The 26,439-nt window shown below is 38.3% G+C and overlaps 6 protein-coding genes across 12 annotated transcripts; 1 reads left to right on the top strand and 5 right to left on the bottom strand.

The window, feature by feature from the left end:
- Positions 1–241: 241 nt before the first annotated feature.
- Positions 242–2,269, bottom strand: LOC114516977 (kelch-like protein 12). Its single transcript, XM_028536605.1, has one exon. The coding sequence runs from the start codon at positions 2,250–2,252 to the stop codon at positions 408–410; it is 1,845 nt and encodes a 614-aa protein (XP_028392406.1). The 5' UTR covers positions 2,253–2,269; the 3' UTR covers positions 242–407.
- Positions 2,270–2,587: 318 nt separating this feature from the next.
- LOC114516978 (N-acetylgalactosamine-6-sulfatase-like) lies at positions 2,588–5,551 on the bottom strand. 2 transcript variants are annotated; one of them, XM_028536606.1, is made up of 12 exons: positions 5,410–5,551; positions 5,158–5,281; positions 4,904–4,978; positions 4,622–4,724; positions 4,306–4,516; positions 4,089–4,207; positions 3,839–3,975; positions 3,608–3,711; positions 3,225–3,464; positions 3,024–3,145; positions 2,773–2,890; positions 2,588–2,695 (listed from the first exon to the last, which is right to left on the bottom strand). In XM_028536606.1, the coding sequence occupies exons 1-12, from the start codon at positions 5,509–5,511 to the stop codon at positions 2,609–2,611; spliced, it is 1,542 nt and encodes a 513-aa protein (XP_028392407.1). In that variant the 5' UTR covers positions 5,512–5,551; the 3' UTR covers positions 2,588–2,608. The 2 variants fall into 2 exon arrangements, with proteins under 2 accessions (XP_028392407.1, XP_028392408.1); XM_028536607.1 differs by lacking the exon at positions 5,410–5,551 and having other exon boundaries at positions 4,904–4,974; positions 5,158–5,177.
- Positions 5,552–5,622: 71 nt separating this feature from the next.
- Positions 5,623–6,874, top strand: LOC114516982 (trafficking protein particle complex subunit 2-like protein). Its single transcript, XM_028536611.1, has 6 exons — positions 5,623–5,660; positions 5,762–5,855; positions 6,184–6,262; positions 6,367–6,454; positions 6,528–6,607; positions 6,678–6,874. The coding sequence occupies exons 1-6, from the start codon at positions 5,628–5,630 to the stop codon at positions 6,718–6,720; spliced, it is 417 nt and encodes a 138-aa protein (XP_028392412.1). The 5' UTR covers positions 5,623–5,627; the 3' UTR covers positions 6,721–6,874.
- A 152-nt stretch (positions 6,875–7,026) lies between these two features.
- On the bottom strand, positions 7,027–9,586 carry LOC114516980 (polyadenylate-binding protein 2-like). Of its 6 annotated transcripts, none has more exons than XR_003686341.1 (9): positions 9,224–9,586; positions 8,984–9,101; positions 8,822–8,880; positions 8,566–8,672; positions 8,388–8,475; positions 8,166–8,314; positions 7,976–8,034; positions 7,793–7,836; positions 7,027–7,670 (listed from the first exon to the last, which is right to left on the bottom strand). XR_003686341.1 is itself a non-coding variant. In XM_028536610.1 (8 exons), exons 1-7 carry the CDS (start codon positions 9,428–9,430, stop codon positions 8,004–8,006), a joined length of 759 nt encoding a protein of 252 aa, XP_028392411.1. In that variant the 5' UTR covers positions 9,431–9,586; the 3' UTR covers positions 7,027–7,836; positions 7,976–8,003. The 6 variants fall into 6 exon arrangements, 2 of the variants coding, with proteins under 2 accessions (XP_028392411.1, XP_028392410.1); XR_003686342.1 differs by having other exon boundaries at positions 7,027–7,463; positions 7,793–7,821; XR_003686339.1 differs by having other exon boundaries at positions 7,630–7,670; positions 7,793–7,821.
- Positions 9,587–10,185: 599 nt separating this feature from the next.
- Positions 10,186–12,188, bottom strand: LOC114516979 (transcriptional enhancer factor TEF-3-like). Its single transcript, XM_028536608.1, has 2 exons — positions 12,174–12,188; positions 10,186–11,353 (listed from the first exon to the last, which is right to left on the bottom strand). The coding sequence occupies exon 2, from the start codon at positions 11,325–11,327 to the stop codon at positions 10,401–10,403; it is 927 nt and encodes a 308-aa protein (XP_028392409.1). The 5' UTR covers positions 11,328–11,353; positions 12,174–12,188; the 3' UTR covers positions 10,186–10,400.
- A 2,268-nt stretch (positions 12,189–14,456) lies between these two features.
- On the bottom strand, positions 14,457–26,370 carry LOC114517075 (5-oxoprolinase-like). The gene is made up of 37 exons (XM_028536719.1): positions 26,137–26,370; positions 25,238–25,429; positions 24,990–25,118; positions 24,836–24,886; positions 24,693–24,748; positions 24,493–24,608; positions 24,301–24,380; positions 23,955–24,007; positions 23,801–23,846; positions 23,646–23,712; positions 23,488–23,576; positions 23,301–23,418; positions 23,101–23,155; positions 22,745–22,832; positions 22,425–22,654; positions 22,140–22,228; positions 21,937–22,018; positions 21,739–21,823; positions 21,618–21,667; positions 21,374–21,512; positions 21,130–21,242; positions 20,914–20,977; positions 20,696–20,799; positions 20,447–20,594; positions 20,262–20,363; positions 20,081–20,162; positions 19,890–19,982; positions 19,269–19,732; positions 18,970–19,119; positions 18,792–18,866; positions 18,543–18,625; positions 18,276–18,436; positions 18,099–18,196; positions 16,194–18,029; positions 15,524–15,651; positions 14,997–15,180; positions 14,457–14,668 (listed from the first exon to the last, which is right to left on the bottom strand). The coding sequence occupies exons 1-34, from the start codon at positions 26,320–26,322 to the stop codon at positions 17,856–17,858; spliced, it is 3,912 nt and encodes a 1,303-aa protein (XP_028392520.1). The 5' UTR covers positions 26,323–26,370; the 3' UTR covers positions 14,457–14,668; positions 14,997–15,180; positions 15,524–15,651; positions 16,194–17,855.
- Positions 26,371–26,439: the final 69 nt, after the last annotated feature.

Here is a 26,439-nt window from a genome sequence, read left to right as displayed (position 1 = left end):
TTTGAAGTATTCCCATGTAAAATAAAGCACACGTGGATGGCATTTGTGGGCTCGACTGATTAGATTAGGATTATGATTAAGGCCGGATTGAGTTAGATTAATATTTAGAAATTGTCTCAATTCATTGGGTGCTATAGCCCTCTCCCCAGGTCTAGGTACAGTTGCTAAATTTTAAAAGCAACAACAAAAAAGATTTATCCATGACCATATTGATTTTCATACTATTTACAAATTGCCTTAATTTTAATATATACACAAGTAATATATACACAAGTAAATAATAGTTGTAAGATTTGTTGTAAGAGAGTTGACAAAATTGAAAAAGCCTTCCATCATAACAAGTCAAACCAATCTATAAACATATTTACATAGTTTTTATCCTGCAATACAGTTCATCAACAAGGCCCCTAATTTCCTTTGTCTGCGATCATTGGTAAAAGCGTTGCAAAGATCTCCCCTTTCAACTGCACAGCACAGCATGCCGCACCTTCCAACCTTGACGGCATACACACAGTGCTGGTGATAGTCCAAGTACCTTTCCTGGAATCATAGCATTCAACGCTGTCCAAATAACTACCATGAAGATAACCTCCAAACACATAGATACGATGGCCCACGGCTGCAGCACACGACCTTAGCCTTGCGATGTTCAACTCGGCAATTGTGTTCCACTGGTTAATCTTCGGGCAATACACTTCACAGGTTCGGAAATTTGTCTGAATAGTTGGGCCCTCAGTGTAAACATTGAGCTGACCGCCAAACACGTAAATCTTTTGGTTAAGCTCAACACCGCATGCTCCGTACCGCTGAGTCTTCATAGGCATTACAGGAAACCAGGAATCACACAAGGGATCATATCGCTCAACACCCTTCAAGACTTCAGAATTGTCTTGTCCACAACACCCACCAATGGCATAAACAAAGTTGCCACATGCAATCAGACAGTGACCCTCTCTAGCTTGCATCATTGGAGATAATGTCTCCCAGTTGTTGATGGCTGGGCTGTAACGTTGCACTGTGTTGAGGGTCTTGCCACAGAACCCACCTGAGATGTACAGGTAATCCTTCAGGAATGCAACCGCTACCCCAATATGACCACTGCACATTGGTAACAATCGTTTCCAAGGCAGCCCAGGCTGGTTCAAGTTGAGACATTCAATACACGAGTCATCAGCTGCAAGGCTTCCACCAACAGCATAAACGACATGACCATGCACGGCAATACCATGGCGATAACGAGCTATGTTCATGTTCTTTAACAAACACCACTTATTAAGCGAAGGAAAGAAGCAAAAAACACCAGCTGTGCCACCTTTTCCACGTTCCCAACCACCGACAACCAATATAGCCTTGTTACCATGATAACCAACTGGCTCCCCTTGGCTTGCCAGATCATCACTATTTATAGCCATGACATTAATGCTTTGGACTGCTCTTTTTAGGATATTGCTACTTTTTGCATACTCACGACTAGAAATAACTGTCGAGATATAACCATCAGGCAGACAGGTTAAATCTATGTAGTTAATTAACTGGTCCAAATGTTTCGCCCTTAACAAGGAGTTGTGATCGATCCATTTCAAAGCTGCATCAATAGCTTCACAATCACTGGCTGCAAGTCCCTCGCTTCCTAATAGTTCAATGATATAACTCACATCCAAACTCAGAAAACCTTTACTGTTTGTTATACTAAAGAAGCTTGCCAAAACCAGTTCCTTTGCTTTGGCTTGCAGCCTCTGACACTGGTACCGATCAGCAAAAATCCAAGTGGACAAGCAGTTATCAAAATTCAAGTGCTCGTTTAGAAAATGATTCTCTGCTAAATTCTTCAGTCTCCCAAGCATCAGGTAGTCGGCAGCAATGATCAGATCAAAACTCTTTTCAGCAGATAAAACTATATCACCGATATAAATGTAGTCGAGAACATCTTTCAGTACTTTCACATTCATACCGTTTAAACGTATTTTGTACTGTTCTCTTTCCTTCATGGTCGAATTGAGAAGTCGTTCAAAGTACGGACTGCTGGCAGCAAGTACATTTCTGTGCGCAAGCATCTCGCCTTCCTCGACCAACAAACATACATCGCAAAACGTTTCTGCCTGGCGGTACTTGTTCAGCGTTTTCATTATGGAATGGCTGTATTCAAGGTTGCTCAAATTCTCCTCGCATGTCGACGGTGACTTGCCCTGAGCCTTATCAACGTAGTTTTTTATCATCACATCCATTGTGGAACGCCTCAAAGTGGACGCCATCTTGGTAATTTACAAACTGTGGCCGCGTGTACACAGCGAGCTGGGTACCAGCTGATGATGACGTCATCGCGTGACGTCAAATGGTAGCTAAACGTCATCCAGCGACGTCATCATTATTTACTTTAGTAATTGCATTCATTTACCCCTTGATTAAGCCATCATGGGTTAAAAAAAATTTCTTATTAATTCGCTTGTGGTACATGAGTGGTGGTACACACTGACCTATATTAGATCAGTGATATAATTAGATCTAATATAGGTCAGTGGCGGTACATCACTTATTTTCTCGTACTTTTCCTATGAATGATATATTATCATTCAACAAATACTATAATACTGCAACCAGGAGACTAACTTCAGTGGACCCACACGCATCTCTTTTGGTGAGATGGAGGAATTTTCAAGCATTTCTTGATCTTTTCACAGCCCGGAGGTGCCCAGTTCTAAATAAAATATTGAGCATGAAAACATCTGAAACTGTGGCTAAAGGACCTCCACCCAGAAGCCTCCCACCACTTACCATCACAGCTGGATCACACCAGTTCAGTTGTGGTGTTCCACGTTTCATTTTTGACTTATGTTCTTCAACTATATTATCAATCATAGTCATGGCTGTCTTGTATTCCTCTGCATCATTTCTAAACCAGATAAAGGAAGAAATATATTTGCATGGCTGAGGTGATACCATGCAATATACTGTACCATGCATTTACCCAGAGCAAAGGTCTCAACATCGCCAACATTCATGTGAGTTAACAAAGTGGAACATACCGTATGGGATATTTTTCCCCAGGATCTCTTCCTAAATGGAATAGCTTTGGTGAAGATGTGTAGTTCATTTGTTCATGAGTTGTTATATTTGCCACGCATTCACCAGGACAAAAATTCACACCCTTGAAAAGACATTAATTCGTACAAATTAAAACCAGTTTGTTAAGTCTACTAGAGAGGAAATTTCATGTATATACTAACTTCTTGATACTCAGAAAGACTATTTGTCCATGTCCAGTAATGAGCTTTATATGAGCCATATCTTACAGCCATCATTTCGTCCCCACGGTAGTAAAATATTGGTCTATCAATATGCTTGTTTTGTGTTAAAACTGGGATCAAATTGATTCCATCTATAATGCGATCAGTTGGTGGTTCTACATTTGCCAAGTTCAACGCAGTTGTGAATATATCCATCAGAGATATGGACTGCTGACTCATCTAAAAATATGAAAAGTATCTCAAGTCAGAACTTTGGATTAATTCAATGACATGCATTAGGTATCAGTATATATGACTGGCCTGTAGGGGAATTAACTAGAGATATGATGGATACTAGAATATGAAACTGTAAGTACACAAACCTGACCAGGCTTAATTTTACTAGGCCACCAAGCAATTGTTGGTTCTCTCATCCCACCTTCAAATGTTGTTTCCTTACCACACAGAAACGGACCATTTATCCCACCTATAACATATATACGAACATTTTTTACCAAATTTTTATAAACTTTATATTTTCCAATGTTGGAATGAAAATTTACTTTGAGTAAACAGTGTCCATAACAAAAGTTTTCCTTTATTTCAGGACATACCATTGACCTTGGCATACAAAGCTGCTCCATTATCTGAGGAAAAGATCACAAAGGTGTTATTGTCAATTTTAAGATCGACCAATTTTTGGAGGATCCTGCCAACACCACTGTCTAGTTCCAATACTGCATCACCATACCTGAACACAGTAAAGTTAACCCTAAGAAAACAATTCACCAATGAACAACTTTACAATTAATACTTGATGGTTTCGATTAATTAAGTCTTTAATTGTATCTCTATGACACCTACAATCCACGGTTGCTCTTCTGTAGAAATTCCTCAGACGCATAAAGTGGAGTGTGGGTTGCGTCTGGTGCCCAGTACAAAAAGAATGGACCCTCTTCCTTTGAAATGAAATTCAAGGCTTCCTGAAACGGTTATTTAAAATAAGATGGCAATATTTGGAGTTTGCTGGCCATCAGTTTCTGTGAAAACATGATGTTATTAAGCCACGCTGTCCGCCTACCTCTATATATAACTGGGTTAGGTTGGATTCCCCAGTTTTGCGATTGATAGGAAACTCTTCATAATACCTTCCTATCATGTACTGATCTCGATACACAGGAATATTAGGCAATGAAACATCATTATACGGTCCAAAATGACAATTTGGTGCACCAAACCACTCATGAAATCCGTGTTTGAGAGGATGGTACTGTGGTTGCTGACCTAAATGCCTAAACAGAGAAAGAAGAGTCCCAGTTAAAGATGCCATACAACGTTTTCAGTCCAGTTACATTTGTGCCTCCCAGTTATGCCATAAGCACAAATACATCAATCACCACTTTCCCACAATCTTATTCTTATAGCCAGCTTTTCGTAAAAGTTCAGGCAATAAAATCTCATCATCTGGGATTCCACCAACAATATTTTGTGGAGTATAACCTAGAAAAGAAAATGTTAAATACATGATTTACTTCTTGCTAAAGTATAATTACTTCTTGCTAGTCTAAAGTAATTGTATTGTTTTGAACAATTATATCAAGAAATTTTTTTTCCCATAAAAAAATAAAAGTTGATGGTATGTCAATTAAACAGTCAAAGATCTAATATAGTAAACATACCATTGCGTGCATGTGCATTTGTTGTGTAAAAACCATTCCTGACAGGCAGCCGACCAGTGAGTAATGCAGCTCTAGCTGAAACCATATGAGGGTTGGTTAACTATACTTTCAAATTCCAGGGGTTAGAATCACATTATTGGAACAATTGGCATGGAGAGGGCGTATATACCCATGTACTCCGTCAGTGCCTAGGGAAGAAGCTTATATCTTTTCGGCATGAAACCCTAGAACATGCAGCTGTTATATGCACTTACATGGTGAACACAGTGGATTTGCAGAGTACGCATCAGTTAGTACCATCCCTTCACGACCCATCTTATCAATATTTGGTGAGCCCCCACTGGGATTGCCAAATATACCAAGATCCCCCCAACCCATCTAGAAAGAATGATCGGAGACTTTGGGTCAGCCAGAACAGTTAGCATGATGCAATTAAAATGGTACCATACATAAACAATTATCTCTAGATAGCACCATCTACAGCCTGGCACACAGTACATACATACATCGTCCATAAGCATCACTATGATATTTGGTAGTTTGTCCATCTCCTCAGCTTGTAAACTGCTGCAACAAACAAGAAAACAAACCACGAAAATCCTCAACATGATTGCTTTACTTTTGGCAAAATAAAACCAATCTCGAGGACTAATTAATTGCTTGATGAAAATTTCAAATTTAAAAGTGGAGGCACTGGCCGAAAGCCTGAAACAAAAAAAACAAAATGGCTGTTTGTGTCGCGGTAATAGCGAAGGAAGTAAGGCAATCTAAATGCTGAATGACTTCTCGAGTATTTCTTTCATTCACGTTTTATTTGCGGGAATTATTTGGGCTAATCTCGAGGATTTTTCTTGCTAGAATCACCCGCTATTCCTGCGTACGATGTCTCCAGAAGAAGAGTTGAAATTTCACTATACGGTGCACACCTCCCTGGACGTCGTCGAAGAGAAAGGTAGGCTTGACGAAAGTGTAATCTCGTAAAGATTTTCATGGATATGGTCTGAAAAATGAATATAACCATGGGTATTTCTTATAGCAGAGCTCAATTTCGGAGAATCGTGCTGCTTGATGACGTCATGATGACGTCACGACGAAGGTTTAAGCTTAGGATTATAATGATCAGGCTGGGAAAATCATCTCTGCGGCAGCACACCCTCTCCCAAGAGTGAGCTTTCCACCCCAGATTGCTTGCTGGCTTCAAGAATCCCGTTTTAAAAACGTCATATTTTACTATCCATTTTCATCAATCCTTTTTGAAAACGTCATATTTTATTATCTAGTTTCATCGTTAACTAAAAGCTCAAATGACCCACGGGAGCTTTACCTGGGTTTGCTGTATCCAACAGAAGATTATAAAGTGTATCCTAAACTTTATATCCTGTAGTTTATGCCTTAATTTCATGACAAAGATCTGAACAGTAATGAATCACAGTTCACTACATTTTCTTTCTTAACACAGAAAGATATGGCTATGTTACAAACACCAAGATCAAATTTGTTGTTGTAGTTGAGTCAGCCAACAACCTATTAAGAGACAATGAAATTAGAATGGTGTGTATCTAAACAGGTTTAACACAGTTGTAAAGTGAGTTTTGTCTTTGATCTAATTTTCTCTTCCCCTTAGATGTTTCAACGTCTCCATGTCGCATACACCGATATGTTCTGCAACCCATTTTATAACCCTGGGGAAAATATTACATCCAGGTTAGTTTGGTATGTTACTTATCAGATATTTTCCTCTATCATTATTATATTTCTGTTTATGATCTTTCAGACGATTTGAAAAGATTGTGGAAAACATGATGAAGCAAGACTAGAGATTCCAGGAAGACATGCTTTGTTGAAAGTGATGTCTCATTTGTAGACAGTAGAAATGTCACTTCCAATGCAGACTAAACCAGAGATTGAGACCACCAGAGTCTACACAGTTTTGCATTAAAATTGCAAACCAGGATCAAAATAATTGTAAATAATTTGCCATGCATCGATGGCAAACAACTTGATGATGAATTAAATCTACGTTGTCCCTATCGCAGCATAGTAACCTACATTTGTATGGCACAACACAAAATATGTGCTAATCATGTAATGGAAAGTTGGTCATACATAGAACACACACAATATTATCAGGAGACAGGGAAATATTTATTTTTAGCATCAAAATATACACAAACTGCTAGGTATATAGTTCCCACCTGTCCTAAGAATCATCAATTCCCATATCTCTATGATCTTTGCTACCAGTTTTTCTGATGAAAATGAATACAACAAATCCCTGATTCTTAGGACAATTGTGAACCAGACCCATGCATATTGTGGGAAAACAAATTCACCAATGTGATGAAATATGACCAGGTTTGATATTTCTGTCTTTCTCATCAAAACAACTGATCTTCCTTTTCCACAGTTCTTTAACCATCTCCCAAGTATAAAGAAACTGAAGTCAAATCCATGCTATACAATGACAGATCTTAAACTCAAAGTTTGATTACAACTTGTTCTTGAATTTGACTTCAAAATATGTATTTCTTGACTTGATTTTTTCCTGGATCTCCTGCTTCTGTTTAAGATATGGATTTCAAAGATAATCAACTTACACTATACACAATGGTAAGTCTCTCATGGCCTTTTTTATCCAAACATTTTTTCTGTTTTTCTAACTTTATCTCTTAATATTTTCTCTTTTTTATTTTCTTTTTTTCTTTTGTTTTTTTTCTTTTTTTTTCATCTATTTTTTCCTTTTTTCATCACTTTCCTTTGTTACAACCTTTAGAAATTTATTAGAAACATAACTAAAATACCACAGAAGAGCAATATTCCTGGAAGTGTCTAGAGAGGAAAGATACAGGAAAGGGAGTTCTTTATACAAAATATCCAAGTAATAATCACCTCAAAAATCCACAGAAGGGCAACAGTGGCTAAAAAACAAAAAACTGTTAAAATTAGGACAGTTAAAGTTTAATCATGTTAAATTATTAAAACTGGGGGAATGAAGGAGACAAGGCGTTTTTTTAATACAGAAAGATATAGAAAATTAGGGGCAAATTGAAACAAAAATTTATCAACTCAAACCATCCAAATAAATAACTTTGTTGTCCATTCAGTAAGGATACCATCCTCTTCGTCGAGGCCTTAGAATAAAACACATTTAGACAGTTACTTATTTTGTCTGTTTATCATATGGGTATCACAGAAAAACCATGAAAGCTATCACATATTGATGATCATGTTCCTTAAATACAAGAATGTTTCTCTTTCGTACCTATACATTCCACGTCCTCGAATCCTTGGTCTGTAACCTGGATAGTACCCAGGACTATGAAAACCACGAGATCTACCACGTCCCCGGCCTCTGGAGAATCCACGGTCTGTTGAGCTGATGCCTGGTTGGTTGGTCCTTTTTGGTACAACCTGAATTGAATTGAAATCCATATCAGCAATGACTGTCAGACATATATACACAGCAAACAACTTTGCTTCAAACCTTGATCTGTCGACCTTTAAAAAGCGAGTCTGTTAAAGCAGTGGAATTGTTCACGCTTTCTTTGTCGGCAAATTCAACGTAGGCAAAACTAAAATATATCAGAAAAGAGAAGATTTTGATGTTAGGAAAGCTATCTGGAATTTGTCAGGACAATGATTTTATCCCAAAGCTAGCTCACCCCTTTGGATGTCCAGTGTATTTATCACATAGTATCGTTACTCTGTTTACTGATCCACATCCGTGGAAATGTTGTTCAAGTTCTTCAGCAGTTGCAGAATAATCTACCTACAAAACACAGAAGAATGAGAGGAAATATGGAAGAAATACTAATAGGAACATTCTGGGTGCATAAATTCATCGGTGAAGGAAAGGAAATTGTCTGGGGAATGTCAAGATGTGCATCTTAATATAATATCATTTTCAAAGTTTCTTACATTTCCAACATAAACTGATCTTGCATCAACCTCTTGTTTTTCTTCGAGAGTTGGAAGTGCTTAAGAATAATGGACATTTCCAAAATGAGCATAAAGAGGGAAAAAAGCACAAAAAAATATAACATTCACAAGCGTTCATTTGTGAGATGTTCATTTCATCACCTGCTGTAGTTGGGCTGGCGCTTAGATTCAAAGATCCTTCAATTTCTTTCTGCATATCTTTCAGTTTTTCAGCTTCTTCCTCCATTTCCTTCACTCTAGCTTTGATTGCTTCAAGTTCCTGGTTGAAAATTATTCACTTAATCACAATTTAAGGATCATCAAGTGAACAATCGTCAATTGATCGATCATTATCTTCTTGCAACGAAACGTATGAATGAAAATAATTTCGGATGAACTTACCGGGTCATCAACGTCGTTTCCATGATCTCCGGAGACATCCAAAACATCGAGACTTGGATCTAAACTTGTTTCTAAACCTAACACACCGTCGTTGCTTGACGAATCTAACCGTTCTAATGACTTAGGCCAACTAAATTCCCCATCTAGGCCTGGAGACTCTGAGATGCTGTTTTCACGACTCCTGGAGTTCGAATCTTCGTCGGCCATAATTTACAGATTTGGAAAAGAATTGCAGATTTAGAAAAAAATAAAGACAGGCCCGTTTATTTCGCTCTTTTAAAACAGCAATGTTTAAAAATATAGACGGATGGCAAAGGATTGAAATAGTAAACAAATATAAATCTTCTTTATTCTTTATTTCGATTTTGGAGGAGAAATGAGCCTGCAGTTTTAATATTTTGACCATTTGTGAGAACGGAAGAACGTCATTTTGCTAAAACATAGTGAAAATGTTCCAGAGCCTTAAATGTTGCGAAACTTACCGAGAAGCCATGGGTACTATCGGGTTTTGAGGCATACAGGGTGAACAGAAACCTCCTGAACCCAGCGAGCTCTCCTGAGCCAATGCTCTGAACGCGTAATTATCGAGTCATCGGTTTAAAAAACTAGTTCACTGATTAATTAAGGGACTGTCAAGATACAGCCCCTCATGACGCCCTCGTCAAGGGAGTCAATATATAATATAATTGCTAGTTTTTAGCAAGGTTTCTAAAGCCTGCGAGAGCCAGTCCGTATAGCCCAGGACAGGTGAGTGAGTATGCTGGGCCCAACCTTGTTTACGGCCTCCTTCCATCATAACACATATATTGAGTATATTTTACCACATATCATTTTTTCAAAAAAAAAGTTAAACAGAAAGTTTTAGCCACGTTAAACCTACCATAACCCAATCCCAATCTACTATAACCCAATCCCAATCTACCATAACCCAATCGTAACTTTCTATCACCCAATCAGAACCTAACATAACCCAAATCTTAATCTATCATAACCCAATCTTACCTACTATAACCAAATCTCTCTAAAAGGACAACTAAATTAACTCTATTATTTACAGTTTTCAAGTGTTATTTCAGTACTGAAACTACCGTAGGTTAATAGTTAAGCGAGAGACGATGTTTGTTTCAAGGTAAGTCACTGTAAATATCAAGGTTTTTGAGTTGGCCTAGGAAGGGACTTACGGGATGTCTGGGAACTCTAGGGATGGACATGTTTGATCACTATCTACCGGCAAATAATCCTCTAGTGTATGGGCATCGCTTCGTGGATCAATCAATTCAATAGCAGAATACGTTTTCCCTGATCTTATCTGGGCTCCTTGGGTAGTTATTTCACCTGGCCACTGGGATTTTGAGGTGGCGAATGATCTGTGGTCCTTTTCCTCAGCCTGCCAGCCTTCGGCTAAGTTTAACACGTACTCCTGGTCCCCGCCCGCCTCCAGCATGCCCGGCACATCCCAAGTAAATGTATCCTGATACTTCATTTTGGCCGAACTCAACGCGGCCTCATTGCCACCTCCAACCACTCGCGTGCTTTGAAAGTAAGGCCCTGGGGAGGACTTGAGTAAGGTATTTGGAGCTTTCACGCTAGAACTGTCCGGAATAAGTTCAGGAGGACCGAAAATTTCATTTGTGTTTGCTAGAGAATGCTCGTTACTGCTGACAGCATTCTGACCGTAAGCGCTGGCACAAAGACCGGACTGTTTAGGCTGAAATATTATGTCAGCCATTGTCTTTTGCACTGAGCGTTGACTTCTGTCCTCGTGGTTCCGTGCAGCGGTGTGAGAGAGGAGGAAACTTGATGTAACAGGACTAACAGCCTCGGAGGTAAACCTGCCAAGTAATCCACCAGAATGCCTATTACCGGAGGTCGTACGCAACTTCTTGCGGGCTAACACCTGAATGTGGCTTGCGACCTGTTTTCTCGACCTTACTTTTCCCGTTTTCATATATATGTAACGAGATATGAGCTCGTTTCGTCCGTACATTTTGTCCTTCGCTGAGAGCATAATTTTTTGCCGTCCACACGGCGGATAAATTGCAAGCGCCTCTTGAAAGCTCTTCTCAATCTCTCCAGTCCATAATCCATCTGAATCATCGCTCATATCTTCTGTGGGTCAGTCGTTTTCGGCTGAAAAACAAAAATCATAAACTGTTCTCAGTGAGGCCTGATTTCCACTTCTTGTGTGAACCCCAAAGTTCTTGTGAATCTGTGATAAAAGTTGAATTGTCCTAAAGTAGACTCAAACATTTCAAAATAAAGATTACGTGAACAAAATCATGGTGGAAAAGCCGGCCGGCTCAGTGTTATAACTGCCTTCATCAAATACTTTTTTCAAGCAAATTTTTCAGCATATACGAACTTTTTCTTCCGAACGAATACATTGGAAACCGTATAAAATATTAAACCGACTTTATCAATCGACCAAAATCCTGCATTCTGAAAAATTTGAGGAGAAAATCTATTAAACGAAATTTCAAGCAAACTTGGGGTATCTATATGTAATATTAGTGCGCTCATAATTCCTGTGACAAAGATATCCGTTAATAAATAAACTGCGCTACCACACGGAAACTAAACTTATAGAATATAGACGGAATATTTTTGGATCAACCGAGCAATGATGTAGGATTTTCATGCCCTTTTTATTTGATAAAATACGATTTAACGACATATGCTTCTCGTTCAGTTATTAAAGTTAATTAAACCTCTCCTCTACATCTTCAACATTCGTTTGTGGCTACGTGTTGATTCATTTTCATGGTAGCAACTCAATTCTTTAAGAATGAGACTAAATGTGACACAATGAACGAAAAAGTCAGTGATTTAACGACTTCACAATCTACTGTAGTCCTTTCCTATGTTGAACTTAGGACATAACGGGTGCGCGCTGGGGTGATTGATAACTTCTAATAACGTTATTGTCGTTAGATGATTCAGTTCGACTAACCTTACAATATCCGATTCGATTTCAACGCTATACAGACATACCAAACCACGGTCAGATTACGGTCGTTAGCGCTCCTGAACCGACAAATGAATCTGTGTGGATATTCTCCAGTTGAACTTGACCTCAAAAGTGGATACAATATTTCAACTTTATATGTATCAAAAGCCGTACGAGTCACCTGTGATTTCGTGTCAACATTTGCATGCTTCATTTCCCGCGATGAAATCGTTTGACAAGCGTCCATCAATAATTTATACGTACGTCGTTTGGTTGCAAAACAGTTCATTATTCCGCCCTTGTATGTATGAAACCGTTAACACTGATCTCTTTGGATCGGATTCCAAAATGTATTGCGACAGGCAATGTTAAATTTCCCAGCAATGGCTGTAGACGAGTTTCATTCATGAGTTTCTCAAACCTGAAATATTTAGGCATGAAGATCACCAGATCACATGTTTGAGATATTTCAGTTCAAACATGTTTCTTCACTTTACCTTTGTACATTCAGCTGAATCATTGCGTACAGCCAATAGCAAAAACTGAGGAATGTCAAGCTGAAGTATTTTTAGTTTAAAAGTCTGCATGTACAAGCCAAAATATTGAAAAAAATAAAACCATGAAAAGCAACCAGATTTCCTCAAACAAGTTTTATTTTGGCGCTGTCCATGCACTATAGCATTCGTTTGTTTTATTATAGAAATCCACTCGACAAGATCTCTCCGAAACTGTAAATTTAACGGAATTTCGTAGCAGGTTATGAAGGGTAAACTGACGGGTTTTCTTACTTTTTGCAAGGCAGCGAGCAGAGAAATGTGTGTCAATATTGATTTGTGAAGTAGGGTCTAATTATCTGGAGTTCTGTTGTTCTTCATTTAAAGCGTTTTCCTGAAGTGCCATTTTGATTGACACGTTCTTCGTATATTTTTCAATCGTTATTGCTTTCTATAACGTTGAGTTTTCGGATTTGTCTCATGTGTGTATTTGGCATAAAAAAAATCATCTTCACTTTAATATTTTGCAATTAACGACCTCAATCAATTGCCTTTTGAAGCCATTATGTAGTCTTTCAATGTACAAAACTCATACGCAATTTGCTGGTGGTTTGGTTGAAATCATTGAAGCCATAAATTGACGGTACCTTTATAGTTCTACGCGGGTGTAAGAGAATGTTCGAGAACCTGCGTATGAGGGACCTTGAAATAACAACACGAAAAACAGGAAAAGGCTTGGAAGAGCAAGAAAACAACGATCCGAACATCTGAGGTTTTAAACACACAATTATTTAATTGATGATAAATAAATCAATAACGTATTGCTATATGCTACTCCAGTTTCTATATATGCGACAGAACAAATCCAATACAGTTTTAGACCGTATCACTGAGAAAAGAACAACCACGTTAAAGAGTAAATTTTGCTTAACTTAAATGAAATAATATACAGTGGAATATTTATAATTATACTTCCAGTTGAAGACTCACATGTTCACAATATTTCTAAATCTATCTCACTCCTATGCCGATAAATTAATCCTAAAATCCTTTAAACTTCTCTCCTTCCTATCACCTGACAATGCAGTAGCATTGAAAGTGTCTTCTTCACTTTTTTCCCCTCGGAATCTCGCAATGTGGTCCCCTATACTCATCCGGACATTCACACACGTAATCATTCGAATCCTCCAGTGTATAACATTCTCCACCGTTTTGACAAGGATTCGGGTAACATGGATCTACAACTAGAGGGGCAGTGAAACATACTTCAGACTACAGCACCATGCACGAGGTGCTCACGTGAACCAGATACATGCACATACTACAGTCTCGCAATACACCGAAAAAACCACGCTACCTCGTACCTTTGGCTTCAAGACTCAAGAGAAAACCTAAGCAGCATTCAGCTATTATATGGAGATCAGTGGCTATGAAAAGCAAGCCCCAAATAATTATAGTTCACTGTTCCCAGGCACTCACGCTACCTTTGGCCACTGATATCTATACGATAACTGAATGCAACTTGAATACCCAAAAGACTTGATACACTAAGTTGTCTTACCTGGCTTTTCAGTCGTCGAAGCAGCTCCTCCGCCAATGCAACCCTCGGGTACTAGAGAGAAGAACAAAAAACATCAGATTATCCTGAATGTGCGATACACCAGCGGAAATAGACAGAAGCAAACATACAAGTACTTCATTTAGCTTGAAAGAAAGACTCTTTGCATGCAGCCTTCGTCTTATAAAAACATCATCCAAGTCCATTAGGACTCGTTTATTTACTTGCCTTCAGGCATCACCTCGTAGATGTAATTATGATGTTCTTTTCCTACACATTCATTAGGACTGTCATCAACGCATTGTGTATAATTGGGACGATAACCCCAACAGCTTTTAGCCTTTTTTGTTTCAAATATTTCCTCCGAATGCTCCCCTGACCAACACTCGCCAAAAAATTGCAATCCATAGTAACGATAGCCTCTTTCCTTTGCCAATTCAGCACATCTTTAACGAAAAATTTGGCTTCAATGCATCTTATATCTGCAATAAGGTCAACAAGCTCTACATCGTCTCTCGATCAAGGTTCAGTTTGATGCTTCTCTTGTGAGTATACTTATCACTACAACATAGGGAATCTAACAAACTTTTAGATCGAATGATTCAATCCTTCCCGCACTAGTGTTCTTCCAAATGAGTTTCTCAAAGACACGGTAAATTCGGGTCCTCGTACTAAGAGGAAAGAGCCTCTTTAGAGTTCTTATCCTATTCATACAATACCATTACTGCGGAAAAACTAAACTAATGCTAGTTGTGGTGCACTCCAGTGACTAACCTGCAGGTCAGAGCTTTCAAGAAATCATGCCAACCGTCGTACCAGTCTATTCGGTCACGCCAGTTCAGCAGCAGATCAGGAAAATGACGTTCAGAAGAGATCCTAGTATAGGAACCTGGGTCTTTATAGCAGCCAACCTTAGTGTACTTCACTTTGCACGGGCATGGCACTGAGGAACCATTCACTATATGATGATAATTAGTAAAGATTCAGTCGAATCAAATCGTTGATTGCTTAAGCCTAGCATGAAATCGTCTCTTTTGTCGCGCAAATAGTCGAGCCTTTGAAACGTCTCTTTCTTACAGTACTTGCCTCTGATTTCTCTATCTCTTATCAACTATCCTAATCATTTAATACAAAGCGAGTAATCTGATTGTTACATCCCACATAATAATAAATATATCTCAGAGCAGTACTATAGTGCCTTTAAAGTGGGTACAAAGATTACACTATATAAGATTCAAGTTCGATAACCTATTTTCAAACTAATAATTCCAAGAATATATTCTAGAACGAAAAACTCGTACCTACAACGATTGAAAGAATCACCAAACATAACACGAACATTGGACGAAAGGCGAGAGCCATATTCCTCACAAAATACCTTCCTTATATATTTCACCGTTCTTTCTCTGGTTAGGAAGACCACAGCAATCTAATATTCAAGTGCGAATTATTCCTATACCGATTTGCGAGCTTTTTTTATATGTGAGGACTGTAACAATTAAAATTAATTGAAAACAATTAGAACACCTGATCACACTAAGATCGATATTGTAATAAAATTTCTACTCCCAAAGCGCGTGGTTTGGGAGAAATAGATAATATAAAAAGTAAATTTTGTAGGAATTATTAATTTACACAGCTAAGCTTTTTCTAGGAGCGTCTTACTTAATGTATATGCAGCTAAAGCACTTGTACAAACAGAGACAGTAAATATAAATACGGTCTTCAATTCTTCTCGTTATATTCATGAAAAGGAGCCACTTTTTTACTGTCAAAATGATATATTACCCGGGATTATTTTAATATAAATATATTTACGAATGACGCAGGATCTTTAGACATAGCTAATCCAAACTATCAATTTTTTTTTTGCCTTTTTGTTAAAATAACTTGATGTGATTAAAGGGCTCCCTAACGCATTAATCCAGCGTATTTATTGAAAAACTCAGCATAAATATCCAAAGCAATTACCTGAAGTTAAATATTTGAATAACTTAATTCGTCTTGTCCTAAATTTAGTAAAACAAAATGCTTTATCTGTTATATAGATGCGCTTTGCTCCTTCAAAATTGCTATTTCATGTATTCGTAAAAAACAAAATTTTATATCTTAGGTAAAACATTTTAGGTTTTTATCTATTTACCCATACCTTCAAATTGATCCAGGCTTCCTCGACAATCCGTTTGTCTTACTTCTTATAGAAATGCCTTGATCTTCAATTTCTTTTTCTCAGCAATAAGTCGCTTTATATACACTTTCGCTTGAGTTGTGGTGTTGAAACAAGATGCTTTTATACTTATGAGCGGTGCTACGTGGGAATTTTCCATGCAAAGGCGAATACCATAATCAAAAATACAAATGACCAATACTGCAACTTTAGTTTCCATAAAATAACAAAAGTGGATATTCTTAGATATGCTTGAAAATTTCAGCTATTCGGACTAAAATTCCTGCCAAGTTTTTCAAATTCATAACATTCGCTGGTTAGCTGTTATAAAAAAGTTTTTTCCTGAAAAAACATTTTGCGACAAAAATTGCAAATCGAGCTATTGGTGTTTATATTAATTTATCAAAATTGCAGACATTTTCTACCATTAATGGGGCTCTTAAATTAATTGGAGGAAATGTTTGAATAATCGACTATGCCAATTAATGAAAAATTATTAAGTGTACAAATGGAAGGTGATAATGTTTAGCCTGATATGAACGCGGTCAATATTCTTCATTGTTGTAAAATTCAATGAAATATATTCTCGCACGAACATCAGCAAATGTATGTCCATTTTGTTTAATTTAAATCAAAAGGTATAAATTAAGTTAGGTCAACATATATCTCAAACATCTGGTGCAGTGTATATGAATGAATAAACGCCAATTCAGTTATTAAGTAAACCTTCACCATAATATTAATAAAAGCGATTTTTTTTCGAAAGAGGAAATTCTTCAGCTCTTACGTTTGATGTGCATGTTACGACACTGACGCTCAACAATGCCGTTTTAGGAATCTCCTGAAGATGATTTCTTTTCACCGGTTTAAACGTTCGTACCCGACATTAGAAAGCAAAAATATGCCCGGTTATGCTCAAAATTAATTATATTTTTTTGATAAACAAGTTTTCAAAAGCCCTAAATTAGGAATAGTTCCCTTCTAAGGATGCGTTGCGCTGAGGAAAATGCATTTTTTAAGAATCCGTTTAGCGATGTCTAAAAATACCTGCATATCCTTGTACACAGGACAATATGCTGCATGGTTTGGTATGCTATCGTTGGCGTATAAGAGAGGAAACATATTTATAGATGTTCAGACAACGAGCATTGAGATCAGACAGTATCAGACACAGTGATGAAATCATAAATTATCGTCATCCATGACCATTTCTATTGACTATGCGATTGCCAAAATTGTGACATAATTTAGGAGCAAAGAAAAGCGGTGAAATGTTTCGATACGATTTCTTGCAAATGGGAATCTATCTATCTATCTCATTACGGTAATATAACTAAGTTCTAAATGTGAATCTGATTAACTTTGAATCTCTCTCAGTATCTTATAGATACATTTCAGATGCATTTCAAATGCATTTCAGTCAAAGTTTCAATTGTTAAGGGTCATAATAATGTCACCTATCTTCATTAAGCAGATTCCTGCTTCATCCGATAGGCATGTACACTTCCCTTCTCTGTAAACGTCTTTTTCGCTTCGGAAACGCGTTTTCTTCGCAATGGTTCGTCATTGTCCGTGATGTCGTCGTTTTCCGACTCGTTTCCATACCCTCCTCCGCCTGGAGTCTCCAAATGAAAGCAGTCCTAATTTAATAAAGACGTTTTCTTTTAAACCACATGATCTTAAGAGTACAACAATGTACAAATACATACCCCAGCTTCCACTTTAACCGATGCTTTTCCTCCCAAGTTTATTTTCCGACCATCTTTGTAGAACAAAAGATTTCGACCACGTGACGCTGAAGAGCCACCTAATTCAGACGAAAAAGGTTTAAGATACAGTTAGCGACTTAGCGTAACGTGGAAGACACAGAACCCAGCACATATTACCTTTTAATCCGTACGGGCAAAATGCCCTTCTTTCGCTGAGAATTGATAATGTCAGCGGTCTTCTGAAAATCAACTCACGAATCACACCATCGCCACCTTTATATAAACCTTGCCCGCCGGAGCCTGGATTCAGTTGGAAACTTCGCAACACCACAGGGTACCTAAAAGGTTCGAGACATTCGCTATTATGAAGTCAGGTAATGACGATATAAAATGATGAGAAAATTGTGAAGATCTTTACTGAATACACTTTGAGTTAATCGCTACCTTTTCTCAAGTATCTCCGGGTCTGTGATTCTTGTGTTCGTCATGTGACTGTGAACACCACTCTTTCCATCCCAGTTTGGACCCTGTATAAAACATGAACAGATTTGAACCAAGCTTTCTGCTCACAACCGCTTTACATGATGATTGCACAACAATTATATTTCCTAATACAGCGCCTGGCTGGTGCAAAGCTGGACAAGGATTTAGAGCTATATCACAATCTAGTTTATTTTCATTATCAATACTCACGGCGCCAGCCCCGCCAGCAACTGTTTCATAATATCCACAAGATTCGTCCCCAAAGGTGGTGTTGTTCATACAACCCTGGAAGAAAAATTGTCTTAGCAAGGTTGGACAGCAAGAGAGAGTGGTGATGTGGTACGTTTCGAAGATGATGAAATCTGGTTCGAATCGATGCAATCTTCACCTGTGAAGCAGCACATGTTTCGAATGCTCTGAAAATGACGTCGACAATCCGTTGAGTGGTTAAAACATTTCCACCAACGACAGCTGCAGTCTCGGATGGCGAGAGGATGGTACCGGATGGTATTCTCAACTCCACTGGTTTTAAACAACCCTGAAAGGAAAGTAAGGTTGATAATAAAGTTTTATTCTGTAGGACATACACTGGACTTCTAGTTTAAACTTTACAACTAGAATTTTGCTATTCTGTATAAACAAAGTTAGTTAGGAATTCACTTAATTTCCAACACGCATTTATCTTACCTGATTCAGAGGCACGTCATGGCCAACCATGCAACGTAAACAATAAATAATTGCAGACAAAATAATGGCTTTTGGCGCGTTGCAGTTCCCATAGACTTCGGGTCCGGTTCCTGTAAAATCAAAAACCGCACTACCATCGTCTTGGATAGAAACACTCAGAGCAATCGGCGTCCCATCGTCCATATAGTCAACCGCTGACAATACTGTTTGTCCTGTACGCTCTTTAGTCTTGGACCGAATCTCCTTAAGCATATCTCGCACGGCGATTTCGGCGTTCGTTTGAATGTGATTCATGTAAGCTTGCACTACGATCAGGCTGTATTCATCGATAAGTTCGGTTATGAGATCAATGCCCTTCTTGTTTGCAGCCACCTGAGCTTTGAGGTCAGATAAATTGTCGCGAAGATTTCGTGTACCGCTGCAGCCCGGGTACTTTTGGGGTTCCATGAGTTTCTCCGTGACACCTAGAGGATGAAGAGGGATGTGATGTGAAAATTGAATAAAGGTATAAAATGTATGAGTTGAGAGTCTTAGTGGAAGATTTCAGCCACACAGATTTAGGAACGCGCGAATCTTGTACGTTTTCTTCCCATGTGGACAAAAAGATGAGTGATATCTCACCTTCTTCATCAAAGACACCATTTTGAACCAACTTAAATGACGCGAATGTAGCACCTTCTTCAGTGAGCAGTTTGGAATGAGGCGGCATAGAACCTGAAGAATTATCATTGAAAATCAATCAGAGCTGGTATTGTCACAACAGCACCGTTTGAATTGAGAATAGTAGGGTGTTGATCACAGTCGATACCAACCTGGTGTTATTCCTCCAATGTCAGCATGGTGACCTCTATTTGCCACGAAGAAGACTGGTTTTGGTTGTCCAGGATAAAAAACCTCAATTGGAATAGGTTAAAAGTTGGAAAAGGTTTCATCATTATCCAGTTAGATTTATCACGCAGTGGTGTGATTTTCATCTCTCGTTCCCAGTCTTACCGGCGTAATTACAGTCAAGTCGGGTAAATGACTTCCTCCAAAAGACGGATGGTTACAAAGAATTACATCACCTTCAAAGATTTTGTCTCCCAACAGGTTCATCTGAAAGATATGGACATTCATGACTCTTACAAAGACAGCAGCGGTATGAATATGTTCCTGAATAATAATAGTTCCGTCCATACCTGACATTGCACAGTCTCTTGCATGGCCCCAAGGTGTACTGGAATATGAGGTGCATTAGCTACCAGTCCACCATCAGGGCCAAACATGGCGCACGAGAAGTCCAATCGTTCCTTGATGTTGGTGGATATCGAGGTCCTTTGCAAAACCCTTTGGAAAGAATGCACCAAATATTGTTAGATCCCAAATGATAGACAACTTATGTATAGTCATGACGGTGTTAAATTCTCGCTAACAACGGATTATCTAACCTTCCCATTTGTTCAGCAATGCTCATGAACCGATGCGAAAATATTGACAGCTGAATAGCGTCCAGCTCTGTTGTGATATTCCGCTGAGAAAGGTCTCTACCGATCTGATTTGTATTGGGAAATCATGAAATAATTTTGATAGGCGTTATGATGCATACATTGTGATAATTGTTAAAATTTCTATAGTTAAAAGACACATTGAACATCTTTTAACTTACCTGAATTTTTACGTCACCATTTTGCGTTATGGAAGCAGTACAATACGGTTCCACCAAAACAGTGCTATATACGATTTGAAAAAAGATTATATTCAGTACATATCTTTTCTAAAAACTCACAAACTCGTGTCGTTCGTATAGTTAACTGTTAGAATCATCGTATTTTTAATAAATGTACTTTCATTTTCTGTTTGGATTCCGGATTCGAAAACCTACCAGGCTTTATCAATAATAATCGCAGGTCCCTCAATCTCATGACCGTAACTCAGCTTCTCAGATAAATATACTTTCGTATCAAGATATCCGCTTTCGAAGTAACACTTTATGACCTGCAAAATGAATGGACCAGGTTATACCAAGTTAAAACGGATCGTTTTTGCTGGTATTTCGTTACCGTGCAAACGTGATGAGTTGGGACAAAAAGATACAAAATCACACGGATTCTTTTTTCCCAACTTACGTTCTCAAAATCTGGTTTGTCTGTTGTGTAAACCGATTCAAAAGTCTGATCAATGGACGAACGAGCTGTTCCTCGCACACGAATGTCATCGACAATGATTGCTCGGTCTGGAATAGTGAAACCAAATTCTGTGGAGTACCTGGGGAGATACAAGTATGCTTTTAGGCGAAATCTGAGAGGTGGGGGGGGAGGCAAGGTTTGACATTTGATGCAATGGATTATTAGCAAAAAATTCAGTTTCTACCTTTTAAGAAATGCTTCCTTAAAATCGCCATGAACACAGCCTTTTGCAACCTGAGAAAAAAATTTTTACTTGAGCAGTCGACACAGCATTGTGAACAGCGAATTGCTAAATTTGTACTTACATCGCGTTCTGAGGCAGCACACATGAGAGCGCAATCCGTCCCGTCGTAACGCATGTTCAGAAACGCTTCGGTTGAGACGTCACTCCTTTGAGGTGAAGCAAAAATCAAGAGTCAGTATGCGTTCCAATGGAACATCATGATAGGTTAACTATTGTTCCAGTAACGATCTTGTTCTGATCGACAAACTTAAAACCTTACTCGTCAAAACCTTGATCTTTGAGTTCTTTCTCACAAATTTTCTCCAGTTCCTCAATTTTATTGTCCAAATACTCGAAGGATTCTGCAATGTTTAAAGAAAAGAGTAAAATATGATCTTAAAACATCTCGCTAAATTCTAAAACATCTCGCTAAATTTCCTGCGATCCCGCTCTAGAGAATGCGGATAAATTCACGTATCTCACCTTGACAGTAAACCTTGGAGCATGTTTCTTGCGCCTCATGAACGACGTCAGCTAATGCAATCCCATATGCCGATAAAATACCCGCATATCTAAAATAAAACATAAGATTAATCAATCCATTGATAATAATCTTTTGATCAATCGATGATAATCGGGATAATTCAATTAGTTAATCATCCATTCCATCCGTTAAATTAACTGTTTGTTACTCGATTCATTAGGTAAACTGCTAAACATTTAATCAATAAATCAATCTGTCAACTGGTCCATAGATATTAAACATACTTGTGAATATACACTATTGACATCCCAAGCGACCTCGCAACAGCGCATGCGTGTTGACCCCCTGCACCTCCAAAGCACGCTAACACGTGACGTGACGTATCATATCCTCTAGCCTGAGTCAGAGCTCTGATTGGTCGACACATGTTCTCGTTTGCAACTTTTACAAATCCCATTGCCACGTCTTCCACAGACATTGGCTCCTTCCCGTCTGCGGCGAGAAATTGGTTTATCTGTGAAATGAAGAGCACATATTTGGATTCAAAATACGATCGTCTCTTTAACCGGCAAAGAGAATACGTGATAGAATAAGGATCACTTACTTCTTCAGTAAGTATTTTAAAACTGTTGTAAGATGAGTCTTTGTCTAATGGTTGATCTTCATTTGGTCCAAAGATACGAGGAAAATATCTTAACACATAACACAAAACACAACACATAAATGCATTGTCATTCTAATTCTTGGAATAATGTAGATCAGTAGATACGTTTTACGTCACCCCATCGCAAAGCTTTCTCTAACTAGATGCTTTCTCTAACTTAGGTAACCAAGAAGTATATTTGCATCCAGTTTCATATCGCGGTCTGTGACGCGTGCATGCATGCGGCATAGACCGCAATTTTGATCTGGTCACAAATACTTTCGGCTACCCAAGTTTCTACTCGATTCAAGACTCACTGAGGAAGTAATCGAGCCAGCACCAGATTAGCGTCAGTCACAGCCAGATTTCCTCCTAGAAAAAATACACATATAGTGGAATAGTTTTGACAAAAAAGGTCTTAACTAGGTCTGATTCCTAATTCCTAATGAAAGCAAGTCTGATGTTTTGCATGAAGATGCTTCGGGTTGGTTTAGTTTTGATCCCATTCCACACAGACCTTTCCGGTAACAAACAGGACCCGGATGCGCTCCGACGGACTCCGGACCAACGACGAATATTCCCGAACGGAAAAACAATCTCGAACCTCCGCCAGCGGCGACCGTGTTCACATCAAGCTGTGAAGAAGAGATTCAGTCATTGAATCGTACTCCAGTTATATGCGTCATAATATTTAGATCTCTCACCTGAGGGGCCTGGATCGTAATTCCAGCTGTCGTTGTCTCAAAAACATGTTCTAGGTGACCAGCGTAACGAGAAACATCAGTCGACGTGCCTGAAACGTCATATAGATGAATTCTTTAAAGGTACCGTAACAAGGTACGCACCTCAATGGATTACCCACCTCCCATATCAAATCCTATAACAGGTTGACCTGTTTCTTCACTGTACGTCGTTACGGCATAGCCGACCTTGAGTAAAGAGAGTGGGGAGTTTCATCATCATGATCTGCTCATCTGCATTGCTTAATCACGATAAAAAACAAAAGATACCGCTCACCACTCCTCCTGCGGGACCAGAAAGAATTGCACGAGATCCTGTGAACCTTTTACACGAAATAAAGAGAAAATTATCTTTAGAGAAACAGATTTTCTTAACGAGAATTTACGAAACATCTTAATACGGTCCGTTTCTTTTATAAAACTGAACTTACTTCTGAACGGGTGTAAGTCCACCATCTGATTGCATGAAAAGCACCCGCACATCCTATGAAGCATTACAAATAATTCATCATTACTGTGTCATTCTAATAGCCAGGGTACTTTTGATGGCTTCTAAGGCCTTCTATCTAGGCCAGAAAATCTTTCGAGCGCGCGGCATAGCTGCCTATGTTACCCCTATCAGTGTATTACCTTTCCCTCTTCTTTATATATTGCAAAGAGCTGAGCATTGTCACTATGGTGCCGTACATTAGATTTGGAGGTGAGACTGATTCAAGAACTAGCTTTTTAATAATCAACACGTTGAAATACTTTACAACAGCCAAATACTGTCTATACCTTTAGTTCATCTTGAAAGCCAGCAGTAAAGCCACTAACGTATCTTTTGATGCACGGTGTTAGGTAGGCATCGGCGCAAGCTATGAAGAAACCATTACAAAAATAATAGTACGAGGTGTTTTCCTAAGATCAACATTTATTTGGCCTGTAAGTCTCGTCAACGACAACTATCACCATGATTCTTTCCTTCACCTGTGTATCCCCGAGGAACCATCTTTATCATTGGCATAACCTCCGATGACAAGGAGACCTGTGTGAACCCGACTTCCTTTGCCAACTCACCAACTTCCTTTTCATGGTTATAGTAACTAGAACCCAATATAAATACCCAATTAGCTCTAATAAAAACACCTTCAGCTAACATACATTGTCACTGATGAACATATACCTACATGTAGGAATGCATTAGAACAACTGCCAAGCTACGAATCCCCTTGTCATATATTCTCTGTGGATTAAAAGAATATACCTTTGATGAAGAAGACAAGCAGCCATAATGTTGTAATACAAGTTATGACTCATTCAATATGACTACCTTCAAATCTTCCTTTAATTTCTTGCGATCAACATTTTCCCAAACTTCAAGCTTAACAGAATGCAAAATACATTTATCCTTAAAGCTCTCATAACTGATAGTTAAAATAAAGGATGAACATAATCATGTTCATCATTCCTAGCAACCTACTTACTTTCACATCAGATTTACCAGACACAATCCCATGATGAGGATATGAAATCCCACAATCATCCTGTGCTAAAACCAGTCTCTCATTGACTTCAACAACTTCTTCATATAAGACTTCTGGTTTCTCGATTTTCTGTTTTACAAAAGCCCAAAAAAAACTTCAGTCAACCAAATTATAAACATTAAAATTCACAGATGAAGATGAAAAGAATGAGAATGAATGTCACAGTCAGATAACAGATTGTTTCACACCAGATCAAATATCTTTGGTCTTGATTGGTTACCAATATAAAGAAGATCCTTAAATCCTTTATTGATCACCAATGCCATTGGTTCTCCTTTTCTTTCTAACAATGCATTGGTTGCAACTGTTGTACCCATTCGTATCCATTTGATGTATGATGGATTGATGGGTTCGCTGGCAGGCATTCTGATTCCAGTTTCCTAAAGCAGATAAAACAGATAATTAATATAACAACTACTGATTAATTTACAATGATGTAAAGGTAGTTTGCAAACAATTATTGATATATCTGTCATTATGTATTGATTGATAGACCATCAGCCAATGAATAGTGATCAGTAAATCATTTGTTACACCCTATTGAGAAATGATTCATTATCATCTTCAATTGATGACATAATCTATAAACTTGTTTGATACAGATAATGATCTAATCAATTGATTATATCATATTGATATCAAATCAACAAGGTGAACCTAGTGTTAATGAGCTAAAGGCTTTGTTTAAAGGTGGAATACAATCCTATAAATGTAAACAAACACTTTGTTTACATTTTGAATCCGTATATTTCTTATTAAAATATCAAGAACTTTCAAAATATTTGACACGCCAGACTTCTAAATGATAATAATATGAGAGAGAGAGCTAGAGTTTATGTCCAGAGATATACAAAACATGCAAAATTTGAGCAATTTTGAAACAAGTAGACTACTCATTGTTATGAGCAGAACCGGATTTCAAAAAACCCCAATTTTTTCAAGTCATTTGCATTCGATCCCGGCACATGAAATGTTCGACCTCTGAAACGGAGCTGAATTAGAATTACTGGCAAACTAATCATGGAATCGTGGAATGTTTATAATAGAAAACGAGTTAACGCACAATATTAAGAGAAAAAATTATAACCTGCTCCAAAATACGGCGAATTCCCTCGCGAGGTGCATCGGGGTAATTTGCAGGATCTTCAGAGAGTAATTTCATTACTATGGATTTGCCAGTGGGTGTCTTGGCGAACACATCCGTGAATGTCCCACCTCGATCAATAGCGAAGGAAAAGCCTTTAAAGAACTTGCTGTCCATTGCTTTGCGCATTTAACTGCATTGACCGGGCTGCAAGCTTGCAGTCTATGATTTAACAGTGAAGACACTGAACGGGTCACAAGATCATCACAAGTCACGTGCAAATACCAGCTTTTACAAAGTCAAACT

The sequence above is a fragment of the Dendronephthya gigantea genome, unplaced genomic scaffold (assembly GCF_004324835.1).
Source record: "Dendronephthya gigantea isolate DGI-Jeju-01 unplaced genomic scaffold, DenGig_1.0 000007F, whole genome shotgun sequence".
Classification (NCBI taxonomy): Eukaryota; Metazoa; Cnidaria; class Anthozoa; order Malacalcyonacea; family Nephtheidae; genus Dendronephthya; species Dendronephthya gigantea.
Note: the sequence above shows the minus strand (reverse complement) of the source record. Positions and strands in the feature narration are given on the sequence as shown.

Excerpts from the sequence above, each read along its gene's own strand:
- LOC114516977 (XM_028536605.1), bottom strand. The coding sequence starts at position 2,252 with ATGGCGTCCACTTTGAGGCGTTCCACAATGGATGTGATGATAAAAAAC.
- LOC114516978 (XM_028536606.1), bottom strand. The coding sequence starts at position 5,511 with ATGTTGAGGATTTTCGTGGTTTGTTTTCTTGTTTGTTGCAGCAGTTTA. Across the intron at positions 4,208-4,305 it reads TAACCCAGTTATATATAGAG|GAAGCCTTGAATTTCATTTC; the intron begins GTAGGCGGACAG and ends TAACCGTTTCAG. Across the intron at positions 3,976-4,088 it reads CAGAAGAGCAACCGTGGATT|GTATGGTGATGCAGTATTGG; the intron begins GTAGGTGTCATA and ends TACTGTGTTCAG.
- LOC114516982 (XM_028536611.1), top strand. The coding sequence starts at position 5,628 with ATGGCTGTTTGTGTCGCGGTAATAGCGAAGGAA. Across the intron at positions 5,661-5,761 it reads TCGCGGTAATAGCGAAGGAA|AATCACCCGCTATTCCTGCG; the intron begins GTAAGGCAATCT and ends TTTTCTTGCTAG. Across the intron at positions 5,856-6,183 it reads GGACGTCGTCGAAGAGAAAG|TTTCATCGTTAACTAAAAGC; the intron begins GTAGGCTTGACG and ends TTTATTATCTAG.
- LOC114516980 (XM_028536609.1), bottom strand. The coding sequence starts at position 9,430 with ATGGCCGACGAAGATTCGAACTCCAGGAGTCGTGAAAACAGCATCTCA. Across the intron at positions 8,476-8,565 it reads TACACTGGACATCCAAAGGG|TTTTGCCTACGTTGAATTTG; the intron begins GTGAGCTAGCTT and ends GATATATTTTAG. Across the intron at positions 8,035-8,165 it reads CGAGGACGTGGAATGTATAG|GCCTCGACGAAGAGGATGGT; the intron begins GTACGAAAGAGA and ends TTTTATTCTAAG.
- LOC114516979 (XM_028536608.1), bottom strand. The coding sequence starts at position 11,327 with ATGAGCGATGATTCAGATGGATTATGGACTGGAGAGATTGAGAAGAGC.
- LOC114517075 (XM_028536719.1), bottom strand. The coding sequence starts at position 26,322 with ATGCGCAAAGCAATGGACAGCAAGTTCTTTAAAGGCTTTTCCTTCGCT. Across the intron at positions 23,713-23,800 it reads CTGGTCCCGCAGGAGGAGTG|GTCGGCTATGCCGTAACGAC; the intron begins GTGAGCGGTATC and ends TCTTTACTCAAG. Across the intron at positions 18,197-18,275 it reads TTGCCCGTACGGATTAAAAG|GTGGCTCTTCAGCGTCACGT; the intron begins GTAATATGTGCT and ends CGTCTGAATTAG.